Source organism: Thunnus maccoyii, chromosome 1, assembly GCF_910596095.1.
Source record: "Thunnus maccoyii chromosome 1, fThuMac1.1, whole genome shotgun sequence".
Lineage (NCBI taxonomy): Eukaryota > Metazoa > Chordata > Actinopteri > Scombriformes > Scombridae > Thunnus > Thunnus maccoyii.
In genome coordinates this window covers 26907165-26929359 of record NC_056533.1, presented here as the reverse complement: position 1 = coordinate 26929359, position 22195 = coordinate 26907165, and the positions used below count along the sequence as shown (strand labels likewise).

The 22195-nt window shown below is 37.8% G+C and overlaps 1 protein-coding gene across 6 annotated transcripts in view; it reads left to right on the top strand.

The window, feature by feature from the left end:
- Positions 1-22195, top strand: part of LOC121909861 (protein diaphanous homolog 3-like) — a 191241-nt gene that overhangs the window by 21148 nt on the left and 147898 nt on the right. For all 6 annotated transcript variants that reach the window (XM_042430931.1, XM_042430850.1, XM_042430777.1 and 3 more), the window contains 4 exons: positions 2643-2773; positions 17690-17764; positions 18212-18281; positions 21523-21659. In XM_042430931.1, the coding sequence (XP_042286865.1) occupies positions 2643-2773; positions 17690-17764; positions 18212-18281; positions 21523-21659 (413 nt within the window). The remainder of the gene's footprint in view (positions 1-2642; positions 2774-17689; positions 17765-18211; positions 18282-21522; positions 21660-22195) is intronic.

The following is a 22195-nucleotide window of genomic DNA, read 5'->3' as shown; positions in this document are numbered from 1 at the left end:
AGTGTTTTCAGTGATATACCGTGTTGTGATTACCTCTGTTTAAACATTTGTGTGCATAGAGATAGCACTCTCAAAGAAAACACAGGAATGATCAGAGAGAGCAACATCAGTCACCACAACCTTAGAAATGTTCAGACCCGTGGAGATGATTAAGTCCAGAGTGTGCCCCTTGCTGTGTGTGGGCTCCATCACATGCTGAGTCAGTCCGTAGTTATCAAGAACACAACACAGTTCTGTAGTGCAGCTGTCCTGGGGCTTGTCAACATGGATGTTAAAATCACCAACAATAATTACACAGTCAAAGTCAATACAGATTATAGACAGCAGTTCAGCAAAGTCATCAAAAAGGTTTCGCAGTATTTAGGTAGCCTGTAGACATTTAGAAATATAACTTGAGAAGAGGAATTCAACTGAAGAGCCACATATTCAAAAGAAGCAAAAAGATATCTGCTTGCATTGGAGGGAATCATTTAACAAAATGGCAACTGCACCTTTTTTCTTATGTAATATAGCTTCACTCATAAAACTGAAGTTGTGAGGGGTTGACATGGTAAGAACAGCTGCACTGTTATCACACTGGGCTCTGGCTTTTCCTGGGAAGAATCATGAGTGCCATCAGCCTTGAAGCCTGGACACAGCACATATCAGTTCGAGCTTGCTGTATTTTGTACACAAATAACTGGATGTGCTGTGCTTTTATCAGGCTGGGGAGTCAGAGGATGATTCTGAAGCCATTGTGGAGGGAGGGAAAGGCCGGGTGCCGTAACTTTGATGAAACTGTGTCAAAACCGGCTGAGGACTTAAAGCCGTTGGTGGAGTTGGATGCCAAAGGGGGTTTAGGGGAGAGAAAATGGGAGTAGGATGTGGTGAAGTTTGGTCCCAGCAGTGACAAGCTCTTTCATCTGGTCACTGAACTCCAAGAGGGGGGAGGAGGGGGAAACAGTGACTAGAGAGGAGGGTGACCTGTATGAGGTTTCAGGGGGTGAAGAAGGTGAATCCTCAGAAGTGGTAGTTGGTGAGTGGGGGTGGATTCTTTCTTTAGGCTCTGATGACTGTCATGTTTAAAGCTTTCTTCAGGTGGAGGCTGGGGTGGCTCTCTTTCAAGGTTTCTGACGCATTTTGATGTCTTCTCTTGTTGTCTTCCCAAGGACAAGAGACTTCTTGTCTCTTGTCCTTGACAGAGGGAACAGATATGCAGGATTCTTTTTGTCATGTCAGAGACCATATCCTTGGGAAAAAGTATTTTGGTGTTTTCATTGCACATGCTTCACCCATAATCAGAGTTTTAGGCTCAGTCAAACTTTTTTTTTTTTTTTTAGCTTTCCCTGTAGCCTTTTACTTTCTGATTTACTCTCAGTTCTTATCCTGCTGTGTGAAGATGAGAGGGTATCCAGGTCATAAGACGGAGATCCAGGGTCCTGCAACAGTGGATCAAATCTGTTCTCCAGTTGCACACTTGGTTGTTGTAGAGGTTTGTGGTTATCCCTTTCACAGCTGTCCTTGGCTGTGTCCTACTAAGAACATGGGTTGAAGAGGCACTCTGCCTGGGTGATAATGCAGGCAAGCCAGTCACATCACAGATCTCAGGGTTCTGGGCTCTGCCTGTTACTCGTCCTTCCATTTCCAAGGGAAATAATTTACTCTTAGGCTTTGCGCCAAGAGAGTTCCAGGGAGGACTACCACTTGAAGATTGACTATGCAGTACACAGCCCTCCTGTTTCATGGTATACTTGTTGGCGCTAATTAGCATGCCTTTTTTCCACTGTTTTGAGTAAAAGGTAAAGTGGTGGTGTTCCCACACAGTCCATTCACTTCCATGTTCAATTCTAGCCGGTGAATTTTAGTTCCCAGCACTGCAGTCTCCTGTAGAAGTTTGTGGTAGTTGTCTTTGGAGAAGGAGGGCATCTTGCTGCTAATTAGCTTTAGCTAAGTGCCATGTTTCTAGTCACTGCAGTACAGGCATGTGCTGTTGGTAGGCCATGTTCGCATTGTACTGACCAGGTTATAAAAATGTTGAAATATGGCAATAGCCTACTATATCTTCAAAAGAATTACAGTCCGAGTGATTTATAAGTATTCAGAAGCCACTGCTCATAGTTTATCATAGAAGAAAAACAAGAATATCAGCAGAAAAATGCAAGCAGAGGCAAGAGCAAGCAGCAAAGCGTCTGCACTGTAAGAAAGCCGCATATAAGCCCTGCTAGTGGACAATTGCACCAGTGCTGCTCCTTCTCTTCAGCCTGACTATACTGGTTTAAACCAAGGAGTGATTGAACAACATTGTAACACCATGCATTGGGTAACTTTTTCCCTTTAAGATGGTAAGGTAAACCATTCATAGATATGTGCTTTGTTAGGTTCATCTTTTTCTGGCCTATCTTAACCCTTGCATTGTGCTGGCAAAGGTATGTACTCTTTTGAATGCCATTTAGTTAAAACATGAATGCTGCAGCTCCAATGAAGAAAAAAAAATATTGAGAGAAACTAAATATATACACACACATCTGACTGGGACTTATCATGAAATGTGTTCATGGGTCTTTCTATCACTGCACTGACTATTCAGACTTTTTGGCCGCATGTTTTGATCACTTTTTCCATGGCTACGCTAAGAGATGTCTTCTTTCCTCTTTTTCATCCAGGGTAGCTTGAGAAGCAACCATCAGATATCTCCCCAGGAATTCCTGGGAGAGCTGAAGTCAGGGGTGATGGACGAACGTCTGTTTGCCTGTCTCGACTCATTGAGAGTTTCTCTTACCAGCAACCCTGTCAGGTACAGTACAACGATGGAAATAGACTTGCTCCCTTAAAGGTGCTATATGTAAAAATTTAGTTTAAAGCATTCAAAAATTAACTAAAATTATCAACAGAATGTGAATAAATAACAGTTTTGACGTTATGTCAAAGACAGCTTTGTATTGTGTTACAGAGATATCTACTGAAGTTAGCATGCTAACCAGCTAGCCCCGGCTCATCCTGTCTCGTAATACCACTTTGTACCTCAAAGGCAATAGTGAGTGACTGTAGCGTCCAGTCTGCCCTCAGTCTAACATGAGAGGATGAAGAAATAGCGCTGCCCCAAGGGTGTATTCTAACCTCTTTTTAATCATCGCACCAACTGGGATTTTGAGCCAGACTAAAAGCTGTTGTAATTTTTGATCTAGGACCATTATTATGTCAATTTATTAAGTTTTTTTCAGGTGATAAAGTAACCATTTAGATTCCCAATATGTGGTCAGTTTATCCAATTAAAGCCTGTTTGGAAATTAGCTCCGACCTATGGGAGGGACTGTGCATTTCCTTTTTTCTTATGACAGGGTTAGACACCCCAAGTTTCTGATGATATACTGCCCCCAATTTGTTTGGAGTGTGGAGTATGAATTTGACAGGTGGCCAGTTCTTACATATAGCACCTTTTAAGTTTACATGTTGTCACTATTGTACATTTAGTCATTCTTTTTGTAAATAATTACACAGTATAAACATATTTTGATGTGATCACTTTCAAGGCCTATTGCCTTAGGTTTCATGTTTTATTGACTGTTTGTGCATTTCTTATTTTTCATTTCTTATTAATTCATCAATGTATTGAGTTGTTACATATTTCAATATAAAGGAAAGGAGGGATTCAAACCAAACAAAGTATAGAGTGGCAAATTGAGAAGAGCTGTAGCTCACACCTATGAACCTCAGAGGTTGTGGCTGTGAGGTGCATCCCAGGCAGAGGTGTTAATCAGAGCTGTAGCAAATTAAAAGTGCCTCATCAGGAACAAAACACTGTTGCCTGGTTAATGAATTTACCCAGAATTGACCCAAAATCTGAGTGAACTCATTTAAACTGTTGAAGCAGAGTTCTATAAAGCGTCATCTCTTGTTTCAGCCCACCATAAGCAGCCTGAGCAACAGACAATTAACAGACGATTATGCCTTTGTTAAATTCCATATGCCCCAAATCAGTAGATTAGTGAAATGAACAATTTTGGTTTAAGCTTTTTGTCCACTTTCCATTTCAATGACGTACACTTGTTCCTTTGTCAAATATCCACAAAATTGAGATGCTCTTAAGTAAAATGATTCCATAGTCACCGTACATTTATACAAGTGGGATGAAAGGGTATGCATTAATACACATACTGAAAATAATATTAATTGTGGTTAGATGGCTAATTGTGTGTCACAATGCTGATTCAAAGTACAGGTTTATCTCCCAATACGTAGTAAAGTTCACTTTGAGAGAGAGGATGTTTCTTTGGTGCTGTCAAAGCCACTATGACAAGCAGATCCCTGTCAGTCTTGTCTTGGTTGTCTCCCTCATATTAAGATTGTCGCTTTGGACTCTCTGCCTGAGGTTGGGGATTAGCAAGTTGGTTTCACATGATAATATGCTATGCCAGAACCACTTTAAAGGCAGTCAGAAACCTAACCACTTCTTATTGCCACTTGCACGCACACAAACAGACAGGTATAATTTGTTTGATCACAGTAAATCATTTTCATGATTGACGTCATGGATACTAGGAGTGGAATCACAGATGAATGATATGATACTATCACGATATTCTTCCCACGATAACGATATATTACAACAAAGGTGATTCTGCGATACACAATATATCACATAGAAATATTCTGCAATATATCACAATATCTCTAAATAAAGAAGAAAGAAAGAAATATTTAAAAGAGCAGGAAATAGATAATGTAAATGTTTATTAAGAGTAGATTAGTTTCACAGAAAAGTAATGCTGCCAAGTATAAATATCAGAACACTGCTAACTGTAGCCGCAGTTTGTGCTTCTCACAGAGCCGCTGGTAGCATTAGTAAGCGTGATAAGAGACAGCAGAGAGGCGACGTTATGTTAATAACTCAAAGATTTATTGCTTTTCTGTGGCAGTAAACACAACACGCAGATGACTAACTGTGCTATATTTAGAACTTTACAAGATATTCAGGGCTGATGCGCAACGATGGTAGGCTAAACGTAAACATGATAAACAGCAGCGGCTACGTACTGACACTCCCCCACAGACACAGACACACCGAACAGCCTCTTATAGTAGAGCCATGTACCACACACAAACTTTTACAAAGGGCCTTGAATGTGCTTCTAATGACTGTCAAAGATCCAGTGGACTCTCTGTGTGTTCCCAGCATGGACACAGAGAGTCTGACAGCAGCTGCTCATGGCTGGTCATTTTGCTTGCATTTCTTCTTCATTGTCTTCTTGCCGTTCATCTGACTGTCACCAGTCTGTTCAGCACCTCCATAAGGAGGCAGAGGGTAGAGGCACTCTGGTAGTGGTGAGCCAAAGTAGCTGAATCAATTCTGAGCAGTCCAGTGTTCAAAAAAAAAGTATTGATACTTGGCACCAGTGTATTGATAATGTATAACAATTGGAAATATTACGATATATCAATTTTGATTTATTATTGATTAATTTATTTTTTTGTCCCACCCCTAATAGATACATAGCATGTGTACAATAAGATCAGAATGCCTTACTAGACTCTGGCCTGTCTCATGTAAAAAATAGTTTTGTCATGCTGTTCACGGTTGATTGAGGATGACTGTGGTCTTGCATCATGTTATGGCCTTGTGTTTTATCCTTGATCTTTTCTGTTTGAGGTGTGGTGAGCTTTTGAACAGCTTTTGAAGAGGCTGTTGTCTACACCAGTGGCTCTCAAAGTGGAGTCCAAGGACCCCCAGGGGTCCTTGTGGGGGTTCCAGTGGGTCCCCAACAAAAAAATGGATCATTTATTTTCACCATAATTCATCTATAAGTAACACAATGACAGAATGTATGACCAGTGTTTACCCTATATTCATTCAGCAACAGCGCACCACCACTGCAAAATTATGAGCGCCGCTGCTAAAATTTCAGACGATCATTAATATCAACGGGCTACTAATGATTTTCACTCGTACGCTGTGTTAGGCCAAAAACCCTGCGTTATTGTGGATTTTTTTGTCATCCTCCCTCTTGAAGTTAGCAACAACGCGTTAGGTTAACTTGACCAGGCTCACTTAAGGTGGACTGACTTTTAAGGTGGACCAGCAATTCTCATTTTAGTGTGAAGGTCAGCCTCTTTAACAGAGAATGGAGAAATGGCTGATGAGTCTCTTTCTTGAGTTTTTCATGCCCCCACATATGACAACTGAGAAATTTTGCTGATTATCTGCTCTCAAATACACACTCAAGATAGAACAATAGAGAATAGCATTGCATCCCATGCTACACCATGTTATTGACTACCTTTCCAAAGTAAATATGTATCATCTGGCGCTATCTCTCTCTCTCTCTCTCTCTCTCTCTCTCTCTCTCTCTCTCTCTCTCTCTCTCTCTCTCTCTCTCTCTCTCTCTCTCTCTCTCTCTCTCTCTCTCACACACACACAACTCTGTCTAAGTGTGTAGACAGAGTATACAGTTTGTTACCAGAAATTAATTGACACCTGAGAGCCAGTCAGAACATAGAAAATTCAGTGGCCATTTTATATGTTTGATCAATCAATAGTAACAAGTGTGTATGTGTAAATGAATCTTATTACTGGCTGTGTAAAGTAAAAATTGTTCAGAGGGTACAAAACATTTTCATATATATATATATGAAAAGATAGTTTAATATTGCCTTAATGTGGCAAACATTACTCTCAGTATATTTTAACCTTACAATCCATCCATCACACCATCCTTTTATATTTGTATGATTACCCTCCCTTTTTCTTACTTTTCTTCCCTTCCCTTGTTTCTGTTGTTTATACCCAGTTCAGCATCACTGAATGAAAGTGTTTTTTTTTAAAAAATACGTTGTTAACACAGCTGAAATGTATCATCTTGTTGTTTTTATGAGATATGAGCCTTCTCATGGCTAATAAACTGCCTGACTCATCTTTTTGAGTTTGCATGTGAATAGCACTCCCACCTACCAGCGCTCTCTCCCACCTACTTACACAATAGAGCAAAAGAACAGAGACTTCATTATGTTTTCTAGAACCTCTTGAGCATAGAAGCTCTATTAAGATGACAAGAGACAGACAAGAGAAAATTGGTGTTAAGAGCTTTTGATCATGATGAATCCAATTTTTTTGAGACATTGATGAAATTGCACAAACTCCAGGAGTAGAATTCGGCAAACATAGTGTTAATTTTGTTAATAAATATGATGAAATAGAATTTTTAATGATAAAGATAAGAAATTGATAAGATTAAAATAATATTTGTGACTATATAAACTTAAGCACTATGTGATATTCATAAGTAAATTAATATTTGTAATTAATTGTGACTGGATTCCTTTAAAATATGTTAATATATATTTTAAAAAGAGTTGACCAAAATGGAATATAAAAAAGAAACTCTCACAAAATGTCTGAGAGATTCAATACATGGATTAATAAATGAAAAAAGACATAAAATTGTATCAAGATATATAGAAGATGTGTCGAATGATGACATTTGACTGACCAGTTTTTTGTTTTGTTTTGTTTTTTTTGGCCGGTAATGTTCATTCACGCCTCCTTGTCACTGAACACCGTATATTTCTATCTGTTGCTCTGTATGTGTATACTGTACCCTGTTGCACCTGCAGTGTCTATGCACTGGTATGTTTTCAGGGCTTGGCTAATGTGAGGGCACCATGGATAAAAAAAAAAAAACAGGGGTTGATGTTAAAAGAAACTAGCTACTATTTGGACCTACCTTGATGTGTTCTATCTACCTCAGGCTGGTGAACCTGTTACTTTTTCAGGCAGAAACAGGACCTTTTAAGCTGAATGTGGGGGAAAAATATAGTAGCTAGAGAGAGCATTCATTGACTGAACAAGAGGAAACTCACTGTCTCAAAATCACGCACATTATGTTCTTCCTCATGGGTCAGCTTCAGCTCTGCCCATGGCATAGTGTGCAAGAGGGGCAGGCAGGAGGCCTGATGTACTGTGGTATGGTCCATTACATTCTGTGTGATTTTACAAACATCCCTTAACACCCCTAAGAAATCAGAATATGTATTAAAACATGAACGGGTGCACAGTACCATTCACAGTGATATTTTTGGCCGCAATAATTGTAGAGGGAAAATTTGATACTGTCACATTCCTAATAGTAGCTTGGTTACATTTTGCCGTTTGCTGTAGAGCTGAGTAATTGCTAATTTCAGTTAAATGATATGATACTTAAATTATGAGCTCAATCTTTTTCTGCATAATGTACAGAATGTGTAGGCTGAGGTTACTTGTTATAAAATATAGTTAGGGCTGTACAATGCGTAATATGTTTGCAATTGGGAATCATATTAAAACATTCAGGGAAAAGTTATTCAAAAATGAACACATAGGATAGCTGGATCATTAGATGTCTTAACTCTCGACAGTCCCATAAAATGTGAGGTGAATAGTAATCAACATTTTTTTTCTTTAAACAGTGAGCTCATATCCAACTGCATGAAATGCACACCTAATGTGTCTTGTCTGCTCATATGCAGAACACCTTTGAACAATGTTTACGTGTTATATAGTTGTAAAATGATAAATTAAATGAAGCCTCACCTCACCTCACATCCGGGCCTGTTTTTGATAGAGCAGCTTGCATCTCTGAAGCATGAAATTTACTTGTAAATGTATATACATTACTACATTTGTCGGCAATTTACATACCCCTCCACTCAGAAATGTGTTTTGTTTATTGTTACTTCAGTTGGATGTTTGAGCTTCACTGTGATGTATGTGCAGAGTTTGATACTAGAAGGCTGTTTTCATGTTCAAGACGTGTGTCTACAAGCAGGATTTGTGACATCAAAACTAGTTTGGAAGCTAAATGCGGTCTAATATGCAACTTACACAAGTGTGATGTGGAAACTTGAAGTATCCAGAACACATACACTGAGAATGGACCTTTCAGTGAAGTAGGAGACATCTGGTGTCCAGCAGTTAAACTTTTGAAATGAAAAATATTCATTGATTCTGGAATGTTTAATTAGGGCCTAAATGACACTTTAAGGATTTTAACAAGATAATTGAACTTTTTTCTGGAAAAACTATGTTAGACACAAATTATTATTCAAATAGGAGTATTTTATATCCATCTTTAAACATGTCTGGAGGGGATCTTTAAAATGAATGTTTAATGATGTATTTCTTTTTTCTCCTTTCAGTCCTCTGCTTTTCTCTGTGATCACAACTGTGTTCTAATGCAGCTGAATTCATAATATAGTTGTCAGATAATTAATAATAATTTGATTTTGGTTCATTAATACTAGATACTAGTGAGATTGGCTGTATTACCACTTAAAATGAGCGGTCAGAGAGAAAGTTGAAAGCAACAAAAGCTTGTCATATTCAAGTACAGCCACAAAGCATCTGTTACCACATCTGAATGAGCGCCAAATGTCTATTTCTGCTTGTAAAACATGAAAAATCTCCAAAATGTCTCCAGTGAACATTGAAGCTGCTAGTGAGCCAGAGCGCAGCCGGAACGCAACGCAGCCAGATGCTGTGTACATTCAGCATAAGATAGCATGTTACGGCTCAACAGTCTGTCTTAGTGGCAGAGCTCCTGTCTTTTTTTTAAAAAACAGTGGGCCAGCAGTGGTACCCACCAGCTATATAAAAGCACCATTTACAATCCTGAGTTGTGGGATTGATTTGGCAGCAAAGTGCATTTTGTCTGCCACTGTTTTTGGAGGCTTTTCACTGTCACTTTCTTGGCACTACTGTAGAAAACATCTCTCAATCATCGCCTCCATCCAATATCAGGTGGTTGCATTCTGCTAGTATAGGCTGACAGACTTATAATGCTTCCTTATCAGGTTCCTCGTGGCAAAGCAGACAGACTTAGAGGTAATTTGATAATTCCTACACCTTCAGAGTGTCACCCTGTGAGGCTTGCCTCTGACCCCTGCATACCTTACTCACATCAGCTATTCCAGCTCTTTCTTCCTTTTTGTGAAGAGGCCACAATACTAGCCCAGAGGACCAGCAAGGCTACAGGATGTAATTGTGTTAAATGGATTTGAGAAATGGATCTGACAAACAAGTGGAAATTGGTTTTTGATATTATATTAAAACTGACCTTCAGGTTTAAGGCCCCAGCTTTTTCACTTTTGCTATGCTGTAGGGTAAAGTTTAGCATCCCTCTTCCTTACACCAATATTTTTAATAAACCTTTGATGCTCTTTATGCCTCATAAACCTGCCACCTAACTACAATACACAAAGATTTACAATTCCTTGAAGGTAAATTGCAGTGAATTACACATCAATGTCTGTTTACAGGTCTTGAGTAATACCAACTCATGTATGAAAAAAGTTGAATAAAGCCTTTTGTGGCTCCAAAGGGAGCTGTGTAAACGCTGATAAATTGCCTCAAGTGTTATAACTTGCCAGTTGGGGCCGAAAACTTCAAGTCTGAAAATGTAGAAGAAAATCTGGGGGTGTGTAGTGAGAAAGGAGTGAGGTTATGAGAACTCTGTAGCCTGCTCCTCATCTCCGCTTAAGACTATCAGCTCAAGGCTACATTAGCCGCTACAAGCATAACACATCCAAATCTGTACAGTTTGAGTAAATCGAGCTGAGTTGCATATTAAGTAATGCGGGCACCAGACAAGGAAGAAAACTGCATGGAGTAAAAAAGACAATATCTCTGGTTCTACTGTGTTGATTTTGGTCCTTTTCTTTTTTCAGATGTCCATCATGAGTGCGATAATGTTATGCTAAAACAGTAGAGTACTGTTATGCAGATCACTCATAGTATTGTTATAGACACTATGCATAAATGTTTTTTTATGAGTATATTTCTAAAAAACATAAGGCTACAAAGAGCTTCTAGAAATGTTGTTTCTCCTCTCTGAGTAATTAGCAGTATTTGATTTAACGAGTGGCAGGGTATGCATGCTATAATTTAAACATTAAAACTGTAATTTTTCCATTTCATCAGTAACATGTCAGCAACCTACCCTTTTCATAAGGTGTGACATATACTCTATTTGGATTTAAAAGTTTGAGAAAGGCACACAGATTGAATAGTAAAGATGTTCATTGTATAACATTCACACAAGGTATGGTGTGAAGTGTTTTATTGTGAACAACTGTTCATTTATTACATTCAGTGTTTCTAGCTAAGTATTAATGAAAATGGTCAGTTATAGTCCTAGTAGCTGTTGTGATGCTTATTCTCATAAAATCTGGTTTATAGTACAAATTTTACTATTTAAAGACCCCCCATTGCCATTCAAGCCAAATCCTATACTCAGACTTGCATGGTGTATTTTTTTCAAATCATTCTTGAAATCTTGACATTAACATGAACAGTATAAATACCTTGACATTTGAGATATTGTAGACACTTGTTTAGTTTTCACAAGCATTGGTATTGTTGTTAGTGGCAACAATGGGGTGATAGTGACGTCATTCAGTCCTCACTGAATGAAATGACTTCTTCTATTTTTATTTCAGATATCCTACATTGTTGTTACTCCAGCCTCTGCTTGCTATCTGTCCCTGGAGAGCACTCCTGTAGTCAGTTAACTTGCAATATTTGGGACAACATTTTAAAGTAAATTTTTTATTTCTGGTTCATAACTGCTTTGGCGGAGTGCAACACTGCTGCACTGCTTGGGAACCTTGGATGCATTCTCCTGAGACTCTGTTAGAAGTCAAGCTACCTTAGCTGTGAAGTTAGCCAGATAAGGCGCCTCATTTTTCTCTTTGATTTATGACTGTTTTTGTTCCCAGGGAATGGGATGATGAATTTGTTTTCCTTATTTTTTTTTCTCACCCCGTTTCTCTGTCTTTCTGAGATGACAGCCCTCCTTCGAATATAGCCATACCTCTTTTGTACCTGTTGATGGAGAAGTGTGATTACAGTATGCCCCAGAGTGAGCATTAATTAGTATTTATAACATAATATAAATATCAAATAAAAATAGTGTTGACTAGTAACACTGGATAATTTTCCAACGTGATGTTGAAATTTTAAGGCAATGTTGGCATAAGATGTGGAATCATTGTATGCAGTCAGATTAATATGCATCAATTGCACACGGACTGCTGCTACCAGAGGCATTTTTCTATACACTGTGTGTCACCGTCTGAAGTCTTTTATTGACACGACAAAGTTAACTGCGCCAAGCAACTACTATCACAGCCTCTCTGTTGATTGAAAATGACATATGTCAGTATACCACTGATTGGTTAGGGCAAAAGAGACAGTAATTTATGTACTTTATTTGTCTTTTTACTGGAGACAGTAAAACTCAGTCAACACTGACATTTAAAACACATCAATACAGGTCTGCCACGGTTAGCTCAACAGCTAATTTGCACTTGTAGCTCTATATATTTGTGAAATCTGCACACTGCGTGTGGAGGAAACAGACCATGTACCAAAATGTGTAGATCTGCTCCATGACCTGTGTAAACACTGAAGGGATGTGGGCCATGCTACGCTATGATGACTGTAGATGTCTGCTCTGTGTCCTATCTGTATGATCCCAAATAACTAATGACAATAATAATGTTAACACTTAGAGCGGTCAGACATAAACTGGTGCAGCAGTTTCTCTAGCAAAGAAAAGATGTGGAAAGTGTTCATTTTGCACAACACAACTCCAAACACTGAGGACATTCAGACAGAGAATGTGATTGAAGTTTCTCATTTGGGATGTGGGAGGGGTGCCAGATGTTAGGAACTAATGAAACCCAAGGGCTGCCAGAGAATGCTAGATTAGCTAACACAATTGAAAATACTTTAATCACTTTAGAGTCTAGACAGACAGCATGTAAAATACAAACCACTTAACTGCACTGCGCAAGGATAATGAAACAGGTCACCTTATGATTACAACTACTGATTCTTGTTTGAAAGTTATTATCATCACCATTTTCATTGATATTATCAACTATAATACTGCTATCTTACTATTATTATTTGGCTTTATTTGCCTCTTCTCAGCTCTTCCTGACCTTCAACTATGACACAAAGACTCCCCTTAGATACATTGTTGTCTCAGTCTGATTATTCTTGCTCTTGAAGAAAGTTGTAGAAAAGGTATCATATTGTCCCTTTCTGGCCTCTGTGAACTACTACATTTCCAGGTACCTTTTACAAGAAGCATTTGAAAGCTGAATTATGTCACCACTCTCCCCTTCCCTTCTTCTCACTTTTCAATCATGTGTTTCAATGTAGATGTCCTTCAAATTTGTTTCAGCAGACCCTGACAGTGCAGGCCTGTTAGTTTCCTCTGTAATAATTCCTGCCATAGATCAACTGATTATTTTCCTTTGCTCTCTGCTTTACCTACTGATGATGAAAAACTAGCATGCAGTTGACACTGAGCTATGCATTTCAATGAAGCTCTTGTAAAGACCCAAGCCCTTCCTACTCTATAACCAGAATGGCCTGGCCTATGGCCCAGTGAGAAGTGTAGGCTAAATGGATTTTTTCTCAAACATGAGAGCCTCAATCCTTAGCTGCCTTGGCACCAGCCTTCCCTGTCTCTTCATCATTTCCTGATCCTGACACACACACACGCACACACATGCATGCATGCATCTTAATGTGAAGGCCTACACTGATTCCCTGCCTTTTGTCCTCTTTTTGTAAGTGGAATGAATTTGAGAGTAGGAATGATGCCTACATGATTTTAAATTAAACATTCACTACCATTTACTATGCTTAAATCACTACTGTATGTCAGAGGCATTTCAAGATTAGTGTTGTTTTTATTTGTTTGTTTGTACATTAAATGCCCCTGACGATATTAAAACCCAGTACATCGTGGTCACATGCTATGCTTACATGGTGCACTACACACTGTAGATAACTTACGCAGCAGGATGCCCAATACAGTTTTTCTACATCATTTTTCAAAACATGGATGAATACATCAAAAGCAACTAATGTTTCCCTCTAACTGGTTTGTACAGTTGTCTGTCTAGCTCACATGAAATAGTTTAAACATAGAGTTCAGATCTCTGATTCCCAGTATGAGGCTGTTTGTATAAAAATGTAGGCACAAGATGGTCTGCACTTTTGCTGTATTTCTCAGCAAAAATGAAGCATATCCAGCAAGCTGAAATTGCAAGTACTATAGTCACTGAGCTGTGATGTCTCACATGATTGCATGACATTCAATGACTCAATGATTGGACGATCAGAAAATATGGACAAGGGGAGCCATGGTAGCCTACTGGTTAAGACACAGACCACGTAGCTTTAACAGCCACAGATGTTTGTTGCTTGTCATACCCCTCTCTCTACACATAATTTCGGTCTCTCTGCACTTTCAACTATTAAATAAAGATAAAATAAAAAATGTCAAAAAAAAAATTTTTTTAATCACACCTGTTAACTAAAGTGACTTTAAGTAAATTGAAGTGTGAAGTGACACAACATAAGGCAACAACTTTAGCAAGCAAGTTAATTGACCTATGCTGAAATTACTTGAAGCAGCAGCTGGTTTGCTATTGTAATCCAATGGTCTGTTTTTGTTTATGCTACCTTTACTATGACATGCCTAAATCATCACTAGTGCAGCTAATATTCTGTAGAAGTTGCTTGATAATTTGAATTGAGATCCCTTGTGTGCATTCAAGGTGTGTTAAGGTTAAATAAAACAAAATAAAAATGGCATCTACCACCATCTATCCTATTATAGCTCTTCATGGTTTTTAGTACAAAAATGCAAGTAGTCACTATTTTTTGCTAGACATGGCATCGTACTGTAAGACCAGGTAAATAAACTCATGGACACACATGTACCTACAACCTTGTACTTCTTTTCAAGAAATAAATTCAGATAACAGCTTCCCATTTTATGTTGTCACCTTGAGAATTTCTGTAGATTTGATGCTGGGAGGCATGCAGCTTGTTGACTAGAACAGTACAAACACTGAATGCTAATGTTCACAGAGATGTTTTTCACTTTCAATCAGAAGGGAGATGCAGTTGCTTACAATCTCACTCACGCTGCCTTTGTCTCTGTTTTCTGCATACCTAAAGATATTTGCCTAAACTATATCATATTTGTTCCTGTTTGTGCTCCCTTTTTGAGTCAGGGTTAAAACTTCTCTGTTCTTTTAAAGTCACTGTTGCTCTTTTTCCCACTCCCAACCATCAATCTCGTGTGAAAAACTTGGATCGCCAACATATGATTTGTCAGCAACAAGGGAAAGTAACATTGTTTTTATCTTGATTACCATTCTGTGTTGAATTGTATCCAATAAGTCTCAAAATTGAAGTTGATTTCATGAGGCAATGGTTTATTGCTTCTGTTATGCAATGCATCACACACACCATTTCTCATTCATCTGCTTTAAGTACAGGTTTAGCAGTCATTGTAATGTGACAGTGGGGAGAGTAAATGAAGTCTTTGGTTTACGTAAATGAATACTCTATCTTCTGCATAGTTCTCAGTTATATTTTGATCGAGAGAGCAGCAGTAGCTGAGTAGCAGAGGCCAGAGTTAATTGCAACCACCTTACATTAACCTGCCTCAAGTGTTCAGCTAGAAGCTCAAGGAATATGATTTAGAATCATGGATTTTTTTTTTTTTTCTCGAGTAAATATATTGTATATTCCAGCTTATGTATTCTCTTGGAAATGTCACAAGGTCACTAATTTTCTGAAAGCTCAACATTAGAGAAAAAAGGGCACCAGGCTAGCCGGCACTCAGCTCATGAGATGCTGTGTGTGGGGGGCGGGATCCTCTGGAGCCTCCGAACATTCAATAACTTACACACACATTAAAGTGTAAAACAAGAAGGTCCTAGCCTCATCAAAAAAAGGAAAAAATATGAACATAGGGCAGTTTTGGCAGTTGTTTGGCATCCACCACGGTTGGCTTGTCTGTAGCGCACTATTGCAATAGTACGGTTATTGCGACAGCCCTACACTAATGTAGAATAAGATAAATATTATTAGTTTAACTATTTTTTTGAGACACACAGCATTGGAAAGGATGGCTCCTTTACTGGAAATAAATTGTGGCCTTTTAAACAAAAAATAATGTATATTTTATGTTGGTCCTAAGCTTTTGATATTACTTTTTTAATCATAGGCGACAGTCCCCGGGATCCATCAAAAGCTCCTCCCTAAGATGTTTCTAAAGTCAACTTTGACGTAAAGAGCAGCAGAAAATTCCAGTCCTCTCATACAATAGCTTATTTGATAAAACAATGTGAACTTGCTTAACCCTTGTTATAGAGATGCAACTCATCAATGTCATGCTTTGGGATTTTTTTTTTTTTGTTGCCATTTTTCTGTCTCTCAGAAAAATTTGCTCCGATGTTTTCAGAGATGTGAGGAGCTGCTGACTGGATGAGACCAGCTGGTCATCTCAGCTGCTAGCAGCCGGACTCCTGAGATGATCGGCCGGTCACCATCCATTGTCATCTCACGGAAAACATTATTCGATGAACTGATCTGTGCATCTTGGTGATTTACCATTGACTCTAATGTCTCTGTAACATTTTGATATATGATAGAATTCCTTTTAGAAGATAAACGTTGGTCTCAGATGAAATCTAACAATTGTAGCTGCCACATTAGTTTGTCTGAATGTAAAGTGGAGCTTTGTGTTTTTACTGGACAGAACAACAGTGCTGCCTCTGGGGCTCCATATGTACAGATATCACTCCATTTCAAAAAAGTACTAAAATGAAAAGATCAGTCTCTATTAAAGTTTGTTTTATTTTATTAAGCTACATAACAATTTGGATTTTTATTATCACTACGTTACAGACTGAAGAACATAATGTACTGCATCACTCTGTCAATGAGGTTATTTTTTGTGAAGAAAGTGTTAATGGAGCTTTGAGTTGAGATTATTTTGTCACAGTACAGTCAGGTAGTTGTGTTGAAGCTGAGCTGCTGCTGACAGCAAGTATGCTGCTCTTCCAACTGCAGAATGACCGTACCGCATCCTCCATCCTCAGAAGTTTGTACTCCCGAGTCGAACTAGCCAAGTCTGAACTAGCAAGTACGCAAGTCCGAGCTTGGCGTACTTGGTATTGAGAAAGGCCCTATGTCAAATTGGCTTCAGTCAAAGTCCGATGCATTTCCTTGGGGCTTGGTCACCACGTGTTGCCACTTCCTGTATCTGTTGTTTCAAATTAAAAGCCCTCCAGCATTTCATACACGGTCCAGCCATATAGTAGGTTTTGACCTAGTCTTGTTTCTTCTTCTTTTGATCTGACTTCATGTGTGGTTGTCCAATTACTTTTGAGCCCCCGAACTTTTGGCAGTATGTGTTAAAAGGACTATATTTCCCACACAGTTCTTTCTGTATTGATGTAAACGTACTCAAATTAAAGCTGAGACTTGGCACTTTAATCCTGTATCCATTATTTTATTTCAAATTGAATGTGCTGAAGCACAGAGCCTGGAGAGGAAAAAATGTGTAACTGTCCAAATACTTACTGTCTGGACTGTATATAAATAGTTACAGCTTTAATTGTATCTGAATGTACTTTCCATTTGTCTTTTTCTTCTTCTATCTATAATGTTTTAGAACAGTCTTTCTTATGAGGCATATAATCCTAAATTTACTACTGCTGCTCTTCTCCTCAGCACAAAGTACTGACCTGTCCATATTTTTTCTATGTCTTAAAGCTTTCCACAGTGGTTCATGAGTGTGAAAGTGTTGTCAGTTGTCAGTCTTATCCTGTTGTGGTATTGATTTTATGTTTGTTATTTCAGTTGGGTGCAGAGCTTCGGGCATGAGGGTCTTGGACTGCTTCTGGACATACTGGAGAGGTTGCTGTTCAAGAAACAGTAAGTTCATGCATGCACCAATATTCTTTTACAGAATCTTACCTATTTCATTATAATGATGTGTGTATTCAAACAGTCAATACTAATAATTACTTATAAAAAGTGGCAAACAAAGTTGTATAGTTTGGACATTTGTGGCTTGTTTAGTAATTTTAAGAAAATAACCAACCCTAATAACTCCAAATTTGTACATTTACTAATTAAAATGTTAATTCAAAAAAACAGTGTTCAGATCGTTTTCCATTATCAACACATTTGTTGCATTTCTCTGGGTTTGCTATTACACACTTTCTTTCTATCCTTTATCTGCATTTGTGTATATGAACATATGTGTTATATCTATATACATAAATATGAAAACTAATTTTCAAACATCCTGTATACATTATGTAGTCGCCATGCTATTGATTAGAGACCAACTGCTCCTCATTACTCTCGTGTCCCCAGGCAGGAGAAGCTCGACAAAAAGAACCAACATAAAGTTGTCCAGTGTCTCAAAGCCTTCATGAACAATAAGGTAATGATATCAACCAGCATTCAACCCTAGAACGGATATGTTTATTTTGTCCTTTTCCCTTATGAAAATAAATTATCTAAAATATCTTTCTGTATTTGGGTTGAGTCTCATCTCCCATCCACATTGACATCTGGTGTTTTCATGCAAGTGCCAAATTAGGCACCTGGGATTTCAATTACAAAGTGCTTATGACCAGTGGAGGGGTGGAACAGCATCACAACAATATGGAGTCAATTGAAAGGAGTTTTACTGATGTTCTGACATAATCTGGATGACACTGTGTGACATATTTGCATAGATCTAAGGTTCCTGGCCCCTCACTCTGGAGTCAGTACTTTTTGATGGCTCAGGACCCACAGTATAAGAGAGTGAGGAATGGGAAGAGTTGCAATTGAGAGAGCGAGCATCAGAAACAAAACTATCTGTTTGGATGTGATGACATACTACAGGACAAATCAATAACCATAAATTACTCAGCAGATCGTTGCTACTTTGGAGACATTTGTTCTGGAGTTTTCTGTCTGCTTTTCCTCTGCTGCATGTCTCCTTTGCAGCACCCGTTCAAACATCAGTCACCAAACTGTAAACTAGGAAGAACAGTGTCTCTGTGCCTTTTTGTTGTTTTTTTGTGTGCAAAAAATGTTGCTTAAACAACACTGTCATTTTTAAAATCTGTTGTTGTCCTGTTTCCCTAATCTTCAGGAATCTGCTGTTGCAATTGAAATGCGAATCGTGCAAACTGGACTTTTAGTCCTGGATTTAGTTCCAAACAAGCCATAGTGCAGCAGGCATAAAAAGCACAGAAAGATGTTACTCACAAAGCAAAGTGTTACAGACACAGCAAACTAACCACAGAAATAAAATCGCATTTTGTAAAGGCATAAAAAGTACGACTGGAAGATGCAATGAAAATTCACTGAAATTAAAACTATGAATTTCTCGCTAACCTAATTTAAGTAATGGCAGTATGTTTGTTAAATTAATTTTCTTCTGGCAGACTGTTGCTTGTACAGTTTGTTTAATTTCAGAAACGGAATTTTGTAAAATTATAAAATGATACGATCAGATTGTGATACGATGAGATTATAAAAACTTTATTGATCCCACACAGGGAAACTGAACTTTCATAGCAGCAGAGGTTCAAAAACAGATGCATAGATGAATAACTTTAAAATACTGGAATACTATATATTTTGTGATCACCTATTGTGTGCAGGTGAAGCATAGAAAAATATATAAATAAAAGGTAATGAATACTGTATTGATCAATATGTATAGTAATTATAAAGTTAATTGACTTCCAAATTATTTCGGCTGAAGGTCAGTAGACATTAATTTTGATGTTGTTGCCCAGGTCTAAGCACCTCTGCACAGAATTGAGTATTGTTTAAGTAGCTGTCAAAATGCTTCAACTTTTCCGATTAGAACTCAGTAGCTATAAAGGAGGAAAAAAGAAATTGCCACATGGAGCTGAAACCCAGCAGAGACAGATATACAGCCACTCTGGCACAAAGTGTGCTGTAAGGTCTCATGTAATCCTGCGTCTCAACAGGAGCCAGACGCAAGCATTTACCCGTAGGCCTCTCTGTCAGCCTAGACCTATCCCTGGCTGGAGAGGCATCTTGGGATGGGATGTACCCACAATGCCAAGAAGACAGGTGTTCTCTGCCAGCTGTCAGGGCAGCTTTTACTTCTTCTGCCTCCCTGCGTCAAGACAAACATTTGCATGTTTTGTATTGTCTGTCACCAATTGCATAATAATGTCCAGTAATACTGAAAGTTACCACACTGTAAAAGTGCCCTTTGAACAGTTTATCTGTATTAAGAGAATGTGTTTTATCTAATATAGATTTGAAATTAACATTTCCTAGGATGCATGGTTAACATAAAAATATACAGTATATAGCTGTACAGTATATAGCTCTGAGCTCTTTAATTTACTTTAATTTTATTGTCATGTATACTTTATTACTCCATGATTTAAATTTTGGTCAGTCTTTACACAATCACACTATATCTACTTTGTATATCTAAATATGGGTCTTTAGTATTAAAAATTCTGCTAGGTTATGATAGGTATAGAAACAGCTGCTCCCCAAAAATATTTTGTTTCTGAAAATTCAGCAACCACTGCCTTTTTTCAGGGCAAAAGTACATGTATACTCTGTGTGGTTACTGTGCTCATGAAGTACATTATGTAGAGCCACTGACTTTATAGACAGTTTATGTATGCAGCCAAGATAATGGTATGCGAATATAACAGAAATGCGACAGAAAAATCAATAAATGTCTAATGTTTCACACAAACTAAGCAAACAGTTTAGCTATTTGCATTGAACTATTCAGATACAAGGACATCTGAATATCACGTAGCTCGATAAGCTGACTGCCTCTCTAAATGTATAAAGCCCTCAGAAGAGGCAAACAGAAAATATGATTCAAGTGCTCAGTCATGCTTGGTGTTATTACAAGGTCTAAAAAAGCAATTTTTACAGCCTTTAAAAAATGTGTTTCAATTCAAACAAAAGAGAGAAGTAAACTATTGACACCTTTAAATTAAAAGAAGCTTTGTTTACTATAAAGAGTGAAGTCATTTCAGTCTAATATTTGTATGAAATCGGTTTATTTAAATTAATCTTCTAACAAAGTCAGACGTTGATTAATTGATTTTTCTCCATAAAAATTAACCACAAACAATAATTAATCTTGATTCTTGTTGTTCAGCTAAAATGACAGTTTTTAGTTGCTGAAACTGTTCTTCATTGTACAATGCTGTTACCACATGCTGGGTACTGTATTGACAAATAGAGCAAATACAATATTGTGTCTTGAAATGATGCTGCTCTTTTCTGTTTGTTGGTTTTAGTATACAACATACCGTAAAAACACACAAAGCAGAATTATTCTATCAGTCTAATAATTATTTTTCCACTTAATCACATTTTCCTCGTGGCTGAGTTCATTTTCACAATAAGTTGTGCTGAGCCAGGCCTTTGAATGGCATTGCATATACTCTACAATACATTAGAGATGGAACTAAAACAAATGTTAACCTTGAGTTTGACTTATGTCAGAGATTTGATCATTAAGTCTTAATTTGGAGTGCAGGTAAATATACTGAACTTGAATTGATCATGTGTTCTTAAAACAAAATTTGTTTTTATTGTATTCTTGTTGTTGCAAATGGACAGAATTACAGCATATCTGATAAATCATGTTTTGTGTTTTCTGTTTATTGCAGTATGGCTTGGATCGAATCCTGGGGGAGGAGAAAAGTCTTGCATTACTGGCAAGAGCAATTGATCCCACCCAGTCTGCCATGATGACTGACGTGGTGAAGCTGCTGTCAGCCATCTGCATTGTGGGCGAAGAGAACACGTATGTTGTGGCCTCATTTTTTTCTGTCAATAAATCTATGTCATACTTATTTTCTAATGTTAGTAGATGATGATTTTTGATCTCACAGAAGTAAAATTATCCATTAGCTTAGTGGTTGTACTTGAAACTATGGTCCAGTTGATAACTATCCATTATTATTTATCAATTTCAGAGAAGGGCTTTAAAGCATTGTAAAACAGCCTTTTGCAAAGGGCTGAGCTGCCACAATTTCCCACAGTTAAAATGCTTGAAGTAATGCAAAGATAGGCCTGTAATACGTTCTCCTGTGAGTGTCACTTACACTAGGAACAGAAAGTATCACAGTACTGGTATTGTATATACAATTGTATATTAATGATTTATTGCAAGAGTTGTACCAAGTGCAGCTAAGGTGTTTGTCTTATTTTGGTGAAAATACAGGAAAGACTGACAAAGCAAAATATTTAAAAAAAAATATTGAAATTAATCTATTATTGAATTAACTTGTATATATTGAATTAATATTAGAATTAATGTTTTCTTTTATTTGAGTGTCA